At 45.2% G+C, this 11056-nt stretch overlaps 1 protein-coding gene across 1 annotated transcript; it reads right to left on the bottom strand.

Annotated features, from left to right (window-relative positions):
• Positions 1-7057: 7057 nt before the first annotated feature.
• Positions 7058-9605, bottom strand: bglapl (bone gamma-carboxyglutamate (gla) protein, like). The gene is made up of 4 exons (XM_056281039.1): positions 9488-9605; positions 9041-9342; positions 8334-8422; positions 7058-7393 (listed from the first exon to the last, which is right to left on the bottom strand). The coding sequence occupies exons 1-4, from the start codon at positions 9546-9548 to the stop codon at positions 7291-7293; spliced, it is 555 nt and encodes a 184-aa protein (XP_056137014.1). The 5' UTR covers positions 9549-9605; the 3' UTR covers positions 7058-7290.
• Between the last annotated feature and the right edge of the window lie 1451 nt (positions 9606-11056).

Genomic DNA, 11056 nt, shown 5'->3' with positions numbered 1-11056 from the left:
TATAGGTAATGGTGAAACCTCTGGCAGGCGAAGACGATACTGAGACACTCCTTCTCAATTTGTGCATAGTTTTTTTCGGTGGGGGTAAGAGCCCTCGAGGCAAATGCGATGGGCTGACCTTCCTGCATGAGACAACAACCGAGACCGCTCTGGCTGGCGTTGCTCTGGATTGCGATTGGCTTAGTTACATCATAGTAGCGCAGGACGGGCATGGCTGTCGCCAGCGCCTTAAGCTCATGAACCGCCGCCTCGTGCTTAGGCAGCCAGTGCCAGGGTGTGTCCTTGTCCAACAGGCGTCGCAACGGCTCGCAGACAGTAGATAGATGAGGCATGAACTTGGCTAAATAGTTAGCGAAGCCAATGAGACGCTGCACGCCCTTGGCATCTGTTGGGTTCGGCATGTCAATAATGGCTCTCACCTTCTCTGGATCGGGCTTCAGTCCAGCAGATGAGAGAATGTGGCCATGAAACTGCACCTCAGCCACCTTGAACTGCAACTTCTTCAGGCCGAGGCGAAGCTTGACCTCGCGGCAGCGTTCCATCAACGCCGCAAGCTTGACGTCGTGGTCGTCCCCAGCCTCCTTGTCTGTGTCCCCGCAGCCGACGACCAGGATATCGTCTGCAATGGGCTCAACGCCCTTCAGACCGGCGAGGAGCTCGTGCTGCTTGCGCTGATATACCTCGGGCGCCACCGATACTCCAAATGGTAGCTTGAGCCACCGCTTCCTCCCCCAGGGGGTCCAGAACGTGGTCATGAGGCTACTCTCATAGTCCAGTTTGCATTGCAGGAATGCATCCCGAGCGTCCACTAACGTGAAGACTCTGGCCTTGGGCAATTTATACAAAATGTCCTCCAAGGTAGGCATGATGTAGTGAGAGCGCTTTAGGGCTTTGTTCAATGGTTTAGGGTCAATGCATATTCTCAGCTTCTCCGGTTTTTTAACAATCACCATGTTGCTGATCCAATCTGTAGGATCTGTGACAGGCGCAATGTGGCCGTCAGCCTCGTACTTGTCCAGCTGGGCTTTGACTGCTGCTTTCATTGCGATTGGGACATTGCGAGGGGCACTCTGTACTGCAGCAACACTAGGATCAAGGTCAAAATGGACCTCCCCAGGCACGGATTCCACAGGGGAGTTGAACACGTCACTGTATCTGTTGATAAGCTGTTCTTTAGTTAGGGCTCCTGGTTGTGTGTGTTCCATTTTGAGCACATCCTCTGGAATTGTGAAATGCATGAGCCCTAAGCGTTCACAGGTGGAGCCTGACAGAAGAGGATGTTGGCTGGTCCTCACTATTTCGAATGAGAGCTTGTGTGTTTCGCCTCTCACAGTACAGTCAGTCTCAAAGGTGCCCATAGAGCTCAGTGTTTCCCCCGAATACAGCTTCAGTCTGGTGTCACTCGGGCGGAGAGGTGTGTTTGGGGCCAGCCTTTTCTTGTCTTGAAAGCCCATTACATTGCAGGTGGCTCCAGAGTCCAGCTGACATTGTTGTGGCTTGTCGTGGAGTTTCAGAGTCACAAACCACTTCTTTCCTTTGGTGTGCACTGCGCCGATTGACTCAAACATGTACAGATCATCTGCATCATTACTATGCTCTGGGGGTTCTTCTGTGTATTCCACACAGTTTACCTTGCCCTCAGCATGCCCCTTTTTGCTCTTTAAGCACACTTTAGAAAAGTGATTAAGTGTCCCACATGACCTACATTGTTTCCCGAAGGCCGGGCAATGCTCTCTGCCCCTTGAATGCGAGCTGCCACAATATTTGCAATTGCCTGCATCTCCTGCTGTTCTGGGTGGATTGCTCTGTTTCCATTGGTTTTGTCTGGGTTGCCTAGCAACGGCATGCACTGCCTCCGGCTGCGGTATTGTTGCAAACTCCATTGCTCTCATACGGATTTCAGTTTGCTCTGCTGCGCGACACATGTCAATAGCTGTGACCATGTTCAAATCCTTCTCTCTCAACAGCCTGCGCCTAACGGCCTCGCTTGCAACTCCCAGGACTATCTTATCACGGATCATTTCATCTTTCAACTGTCCATACTCACAGGTTGCTGCCCTCTCTCTCAGTCTCGTCACAAAGGTATCAAACGATTCTCCTTCCTCCTGCTTGCAACTCCCGAAAATGTACCTCTCGTATATTGTGTTTTTTGCTGGCTTGAAGTATTTCCCCAACTCTCTCAGTATGGCGTCAGGATCCCCTTGATCATCTTCTGAGAGGTTCGGATTGTGGCGGTAAATATGCCTGCATTCACTTCCCATCACACTTCTTAGAGTAGCCGCTTGTATTTTCTTGTCCTTGCCAAGTATGCCCGTGACGAGGACGTAGTCTTCATATTCGGCCCGAAAAATGTCCCAATTGACACTCCAATCGCCTGTGAAGCTCATCGGGGACGGTGGTGTAATATTCACGTTAGCTGCCATTGTATGTGATGCTATCGGCGCCGGTAATGCTAGCGTTAGCTCCTCTGTGACAACGTCTTCAGCAGAAGTACTTTGCTCTGAATCGGAATCCTCCGACATGTGACCTACTCAGGCCTACAAACTTAAACATGCGAGCTAGTAAAATAAGAAATAAGTTCTCCGACTTCTGGCACCATGTTTCAGTAGGCTATCTTATAAAGAATGACACACACACGAGTTGCTCAGTGCAGCCAAGTATATTCAAAGTGCTGTAACATGTTCCTGAGCGCGGGTCATGTGTATCTAAGGTAAACTAGTGGATAGCCGATGGCATCGATCTATCTAGACCCGTAACATATTACGCTAAAGCGAAAGTTCTTTATAATTTAAGAAAGTCTATACTACTGTAACCGGTTATTTTTTCGCCCGGTGCGGGATTCGATATGGGGTGTACTGCACCACAAGGCGACGTCGCTAACCGCTCGGCTAAAAAGTCAGACCCGTTAACTAGGGACTAACGTGTCTTATTAGTAGTTTACAGTCGTCACCCTACCCGGAAGCGCACCCTCGCGCTTTGTTATTCCCGCGCTCCGAAGAGACTTCTGAGGATCTGCACACTTCCGGATCCCACCGCCGCCACCAATGTAACCGAGGGTTTGTAGATGTCGCCTATACTGTATGAAACTATAAAATAACAAATACGGAGGTTCCACTTTCACACGAGGACCACTTTATTTGGATTCTTCCCCCAACAGAACTCCACAGCAACAACGCTGCGTACAGCACTTCCGCTCTCTCTTCAGCCTTCAAAATAAGAGCTCAAGGCATATACTGTGGCAACAGCTTATAACAGGAACTTAAAATCACTAACAGGCTAAGTCCAGAAAAATAGGTTATACTACCAGCAGGTCCGTTACATGTACTGTAAAGTTAACACATAGCCAATTAGGAAAACCCTGGCCAAGCTCGTCAATCAAATAGAGTGTAGAGGAGCTCAAGCAGGAGTCGTGACAACTTTCTCTTTCGGCTACACAACGTGCACCATTTATTCCTTCACCATTACAACAACAAAAAAACCCCGCGCACCGGAAGTGTGTCACTGTAAACCCGAACCGAGAAAACAGCAGCTGTAAACTAACGTACCTACCAGCTCAATAAGGGGAATTGTGTATCCCCATAACCACTACAAGAGCATTGTCCTGCCAATGGCTGACTTTGCTAATGCCACATGCCAGTTTTTAGAGCTAATATACTGTAGATGTGTGCTTAAGATAACGAAATGTACTAAACGTTATCTATGTTAAATGATAGGCATAAAGCCAAGTTTCAGCTTTAGGGAAAACTTTATTTTGTGACTAGAGTAACTGAAAAGTATTCATTATTGTTTCTTCAGGGGCAGACAGTAGACACATAGGGAAACAGTAGGACCAGTGAAAAGGTCTTGAAATATTGCGTTTCTTCATTGTGAAGAAAAAAAAACTAGCTTTTTACATTTTGTACGTTATTTAAATGTGCCACCCTTCTCAAGTCTGTGCCCCAGCCTGGCCACCCCATCAAAAATGTTCTAGACCCGCCCCTGTATGAGACAGTACAAGCCTTTTTCATGCCATAAGCAATAGACAAATACCCCCCCCCCCCCCCAGTGGACCGTTAGCGATCACGTGTTTTTGTATTTTTGAACGTCACACCTCTCCCTTCCCCTTTGGACGTTGTGCACGTGATGTTCATGCCGAGGCAGTAAATGGTATGTCCTCCCCCGCGGAGCTTTATTGACAGCTGATGATTGCTTATGGCACGACACAGGCTTGTGCTGTCTCATAAAGAATGTGCTTGACTCACTGGATTATTTTGCTCCTTATTTGATGAGCATTTTCCCTACCGTTGAGTGTTTCTTTTAACAAAGTTATATATATATATATATATATATAAAATCCAGTGAGTCAAGTAAATTCTTTTTGAGACAGTACAAGCCTGTTTCATGCCATAAGCAATCTATCTATCTATCTATCTATCTATCTATCTATCTATCTATCTATCTATCTATCTATCTATCTATCTATCTATCTATCTATCTATCTATCTATCTATCTATCTATCTATCTATCTATCTATCTATCAATACAGATACAGGAAAAAAAAAGTTTAGTTTTTTCCCCCCTGTGTCTGTATTGATATTCCACTCCTCATTAGTTGAGCACGTATAACAACACCATTGACGGTTTCAGGGACAAAAAACGCTATATATATAAAGTATCTTAATATTCCACTCCTCATTTGTTGAGCACTTTTATCAACACCACTGATGGTTTCCGGAAAAAAACGCCATATATATATATATATATATATATATATATATATATATACACATACACACACACACACACATATATATATATATGTAGAGTGCTTATGAATCTATGTACGCATCGACTGAGGGTTGATGGTTGAACATCTAGTCAACACTGTTTCATTTCATGTGTTCACCATTTCAGATGATCGGTGTTGTTTTTCTGCTCTGTTTTCTTTAGTGCAATAGTCTATTCATTTCATCATAGGGCTGCACTCGGGGACCTCTTTGTAACGGTAACTCTGAAATATTTCCCTGACATGCTAATCTATGAGGGCACCGATTTATTATCGATGATTAAAGTTCTTATCACAAGCATTTACAATTGTTATCGTTAATTACCAGCCAATAAATACACCATAAATAAAACTAGGATAGGAACAAAAAAACCACAAGTAAAGGCCCCAAATCATTTATTCATTCTCTGTTGTTGATTTTTAAAATTTTTCAAAAGTTAATTGATCCTATTTACTGTGTTTTCCTCTACATTGTTTCAGAAATGGTCATTACAGAAACAGCTTGTAGATAAGCCAAAAGCACACGGTTATATTATCGCTGTGCAGTGGTAATAACCCAATAGTGCTAATGCAGCAATTACAGAAACAAGACACACCCAAATATGGAGAGAAATATAGAGGACCAAGAAAATCAGACAAAAGCCTCCCTGTCTTTATACCATTTACAAATCTGGTGAACAGTCTACTTGCGTCAGTCAATGTCCTGCTGTTAATCAGGGTCCTTGTTGATCAGGACATGTTGGCGGAGCAGGAGCCTCTCTATCGATGCAAGGGTGACATTAAGATGTCTTAAGTCATCCCCCTTTGACAGTCTAATGGTTGTCTTGATATGCTACTACTACTGCTACTACTGTTTTCTGTGTAATAATGGCTACACTTACATGATGGAATATCACTTATCATACTTTTGGGCATAAACAAGTTTATCTTCTACTGACGTTCTGTCCTGGTTATATGGCCTTGTGCTACTTGCCACACTTGTTTGTCACTCTAGTCACATGAAATGACGGATACCCACATGTGCCCTTACGTACTACCATAAATTTATCCAGTTTGAGTCCTGGTCTTAAAAAAAAAAAGAAAAGGTAAGGAAGGTCTGGTCCAGGCAGATCCATCTGCTTGACCAACGATACCATCTGATGGCAACAGATGAACATAGCAGCTGACTCTCTGCCTTGCTGTGCAGAGAGGGACTCTTGCATATCAAAGCGCTTCACTGTCTGCAAACGGTCATATTCATATCATATCACATATCTTGTGGGGGGAAGGAAACCACAACATGTAACATAAGAGAAGAAAGAGAGACTGGTAATGAGAGGGTCTAGGGACAGGATGTTGTGTTGCTGTTACCCACTGAGGCAAATTTGTAATTTGTGATATCGGGCTATACAAATAAAATTGATTTGATTTGATTTAAATGACTACGATGTTGACTCTGCCAGTCTTAACATTAATGCAGGTATGTACCGCATTGGGATGTATGGGTATGTATGTAAGAAATGATGTTATTTGACTGGGGAATACAGCTCAGAAGGTATGTAAGACTCAGTTGTTTAAGTTTGATTTGTTTGCCATGCGTTTTCCCATCATTAATCGAGACAGTATGAACCGGCACCGTGGCGCAGTGGTTAGCGCAGTCACCTCACAGCAATAAGGTGCTGGGTTCGAGCCCCGGGGTAGTCTAACCTTGGGGGTCGGGGGTCGTCCTCTGTGTGTAGTTTGCATGTTCTCCCCGTGTCTGCGTGGGTTTTCTCCGGGTGTTCGGGTTTCTTCCCACAGTCCAAAGACATGTAGGTCAGGTGAATCGGCCGTACTAAATTGGTCCCAGGTGTGAATGTGTCGGCCCTGTGATGGGCTGGCGGCCTGTCAAGGGTGTCTGCCCACCTGCCGCCCAATGCCTGCTGGGATAGGCTCCAGCATCCCGGCGACCCTGGCTGGGATAAGCGGCTTGGACAATGAACGAGTAATCGAGACAGTTTCAACTATACAAATAATTTATTTTCAAATCCAAATGAAATCTTTGATTACAGACATTGATAACTGACCTGTTTGCTCAAACCTTACACTATCATCACTACCAGTACCACAGTCTATACTACTACTACTTCAGTAGTACACACAATACCTTTAAACTATTGTATACAAACATGAATACACTATCATACAATAACAATGCAACGCATGTGCAGTGTTAGCGTCATTCATTGTTTTACATTTGTATTGAATAATTTACAGTTGTGTGGGCCACCACATATTCAGAAATCCCTGATGATCATGTGCCTCTCCCCCGGATGACTGGAGAGCTCGAAACAGAATTGGCCTTTTAAATATGGAACCATGTCAATTAAAATGAAGGGAAATTTTTTCACTTGTGCCCCTTAATCTCTGCCAGTGCATGCCAACGCACTGCCTTGCAACATGGGCACGACCCACACGGGCGCATTTGGGAGCTTGCAGCCTCGCCGTGGCAATAACACACAGGGTATCGAATTGAAAGCAGTTCATTTGCATGACGAAGTCGTGATTAGAAGGGGATGGGCCCATAGAAGGCAACGTAGGCCGCGACGATGCCTGCAGTGTCGGCCATCTCATCGCAGGCGACGTCCAGCTCACACACCTCCCTCAGGCTGAGTGGCAGGAAGAGAAGGAGGGTTAGAAGGATGCTTTTTGACAGTTTTTGCGATGGTTTCCATTCACTATGTGAATATCTGTGTTTTTACAGGCAGAAACGTCTCACATTGTTGATATGTACGTTCTGTACGCTGTCCCTTTGCACCAGAAAGTTGCATGTGTAATAATGACTTGACCTCTAGAAGTACTTTCAACTTCATCATCTGTGTAGCACTGTTTATTTTATTTTATTTTATTTATTTTTTAAATTTCCCCCCCTTTTTCTCCCCAGTTGTACCCGGCCGATTACCCCACTCTTCCGAGCTGTCCTGGTCGTTGCTCCACCCCCCTCTGCCGATCCGGGGAGGGCTGCAGACTACCACATGCCTCCTCCGATACACGTGGAGTCACCAGCCGCTTCTTTTCACCTGACAGTGAGGAGTTTCACCAGGCGGATGTAGCGCGTGGGAGGATCACGCTATTCCCCCCAGTTCTCCCCCCCCCCGAACAGGCGCCCCGACCGACCAGAGGAGGCGCTAGTGCAACGACCAGGACACATACCCACATCCGGCTAACACCCGCAGACATGGCCAGTTGTGTCTGTAGGGACGCCCGACCAAGCTCGAGGTAACACGGGGACTCAAACCGGTGATCCCCGTGTTGGTAGGCAACGGAATAGACCGCCACACTACCCGGACGCCCCTGTGTAGCATTATTAAGTAATCATTAGCCACTTACAAACTAAAACTGAGTGAAAACTACAGTAGAATATGATGCACAGGAAAAGCCAAGCTTCCAAATTTGCCAAAAGCCAAGGTGCTGCAAAGGTTATGTGCAGCACACAGGATATTATAACCCATTGCTTAGTGAGTCTAAAATGGTGTACAGTGCTTCAAAAGCGTTGGTATACTGACGTATCTTGCCATGGAGAGGCAGGATTGAGATGAGCAAATTTACCTCTCTAGCTGGAGTGGGCTGAAGTCTCCTGATGGGCCAGCCCTCCTCCTCCTCAGGAGAACCGAGGCCAGGTCTCTCTTCACAATGACCTCAGTAGCTAAAGGGATGAACATCACCACATCATTTAATACAGAATCATCTTAAATAAATCATGTCATACCAATCGATATCAGCAACTCAACAAATTCTCTAATTTAATAATTTTTACACTTCTGAAAACCACAGATAAATAAAATTGTACTGCCCTTTGCTTAACAATAGACAAGCAAAGATAACCAGTCTTCCTATCTCATCATTGCTTAACAAAGCATGACATTGCTCTGTCCAGTAGCTGCACACACTCATTGGTAAATGTCTTGATAAATGCTCAATAATCAAGATAAGAAAATCAAAGATTGTCGAATCAGTTCACCCATTGGCAAACCACCAATTGCCCAAAATCACACAAACTTGAGAATAAATCAAATCAAATCAAAACAAAATTTAAAAAAAATTGACATACCCTCTACACTGACTGACTCTGATGAAGAAGAGGAAGATGAGGATGAAGAGGAAGAGGATGACGATGAATTGGAGGCTACGGCGTCGGATGCAGATGAGTCGGAGCCTGAATCGGAGTCAGATTCGGACGAGGATGATGATGAGGATGAGGATGAGGATGACTTGGATTCGGAAGAGGAGGAAGAGTCTGAGGCAGAGTCCGATGCTGAGGATGAGTCTGAAGAAGAGTCCGAGGAGGAGTTCGAGGAGGATTCCGAGGAGGACTCCGAAGAAGAGTTGGAGGAAGAGTCTGATGAAGAGTCTGAATTAGACTCTGATGAAGAGTTGGAATTAGACTCTGATGAAGAGTCTGAATTAGACTCTGAAGAAGAGTCCGAGGCAGAGTCTGAGGCAGAGGATGAGGAGGATTCGGAGGATGAATCAGAGGCAGGTGCGGTGTCAGCAGCAGTAGGTGCAACCTCAGCGGTCACATCCGCGTCAGCGTCCAGCACAACCTCCGGGTCCACGGCTAAAGATCATAACAATTCAAACATGTATTTTACAAATGCATGGGCCTGTACCATTCTTCAGTGACAATAACATTAAGTGGATCATACAGAACCGTTCCCCTTACATGCAGTGTAAATGAAAAAAGAAAAAAAAGCCTCTCTTACCTCCCATGGACCAGCATGCTGACAGAACAGCACACAAAGTGAGGAGAGTCAGCGTCTTCATGATGCTTTGGAGTTTGTGCGTCGTTGTGCACCTGGATGGTCAATTGGGTTCTATTCGGTTTCTCCCAGTGGCTCCGTCTGTCTTGCTCCCTCCTTTCCCCGTCAATATATACTGAAATCGACTGCCCGGCCCAAGCAGAATCACACACCCAGGTTGCCATGTGATTGGTCAGGGGATCAAATGTCACCAGTTCCGTTTCCAAAGTCATGGTCACTCACGGAAACACCCACACACCTCTGGCACAGAGTCCAAGAAGTCTCATTCACCCAAAAACAAAAATACACCCTCCCAAGCATTCTTAGCATTGATCTGTGCATAGCCTGCCAGGAGATGTTGGCCTGCAAAAGAAATGTAAAGTATGACAGTTAAAAATGTCATACTTGGTAGAGCTCCACTAATACTGCATCCACAGAAACACACACACACGTGCACGCACACGTGCACGCATGCACACACACACACATTTATTAATCATTCTTGTCACTTTTATAAAACAAAAGATTAAGGTGGACTCTTGATAAAATGTCTGCCAGAAATGTTGAGTCTCAATCATAAAACATCCTGGAACGACACGCAGAACATACAAAAACTTACCCCAGTTTTACCTTTAGGGGCAATTAAAATTTTTAATTTCCTCTTATTTCATTTCCAACAGCTCTTGTTCTAGCTGACTCATTTGTTGTACATTTTAAAGTGCTTTATTTATATTTTTCAAGGTTTTAATGTGGTAGTATTTTACTAATTTGGTTTTTTATTGCTTCTACTTTTTTATCGCCACTTTTTTTCATCTAAATATCTTGTCTGTTTCTTGGCAGCTAGGATGTTTTGCACGGCTTTATTGTAAACGAGGCCTCTACGCCAATATAGTTCCGAGTGTTTTGAATGAAATACAAATTTTTTTAAATTATTTTTCTGTTGTTTTATCTCTCTGCATTTGGCGTAGCCAGGTCAGGTTTATTTGCACACTGAGCAAGTTGCTTCTGTTTGTATTCTAAAAACAAAGGAGCAATCCCACCATAAAGCCGTCATTCCCACGGCAATCATATTCCAAGGCCAAACATATCTACAAGATAGTGTCTTTATTTACTGATCATGGCTCTTGTACAGGGGGCATGGTGGCGCAGGGGATAGCGCAGTCGCCTCACAGCAAGAAGCTCCTGGGTTTGAGCCCCAGGGTAGTCCAACCTTGGGGGTCGTCCCGGGTCATCCTCTGTGTGGAGTTTGCATGTTGCATGTGTGTCTGCATGGGTTTCCTCCGGGGGCTCCTGTTTCCTCCCACAGTCCAACGACATGTAGGTCAGGTGAATCGGCCATACTAAAATGTCCCTAGGTATGAATGTGTGTGTGTGTGTGTGGGTGGGCCCTGTGTGATGATCTGGTGGCCTGTCCAGGGTGTCTCCCCGCCTGCCACCCAATGACTGCTGGGATAGACTCCAGCATCCTTGTGAACCTGAGAGCAGGATAAGTAGTTCGGATAATGGATGCATAGATGGGTCTTATACATTCCC

Source organism: Lampris incognitus, chromosome 5, assembly GCF_029633865.1.
Source record: "Lampris incognitus isolate fLamInc1 chromosome 5, fLamInc1.hap2, whole genome shotgun sequence".
Lineage (NCBI taxonomy): Eukaryota > Metazoa > Chordata > Actinopteri > Lampriformes > Lampridae > Lampris > Lampris incognitus.
The sequence above is the reverse complement of the archived record's forward strand: the minus strand, read 5'-3'. Positions and strand labels throughout refer to the sequence as shown.

Bases quoted from the DNA above. Each gene is read 5' to 3' on its own strand.
- bglapl (XM_056281039.1), bottom strand. From the start codon at position 9,548: ATGAAGACGCTGACTCTCCTCACTTTGTGTGCTGTTCTGTCAGCATGC. The intron at 8,423-9,040 runs GCATCGGACTCT...TTAGCTACTGAG, and splicing joins CTTCTTCAGACTCATCCTCA to GTCATTGTGAAGAGAGACCT. The intron at 7,394-8,333 runs GTAAATTTGCTC...CCTGCCACTCAG, and splicing joins AGCCCACTCCAGCTAGAGAG to CCTGAGGGAGGTGTGTGAGC.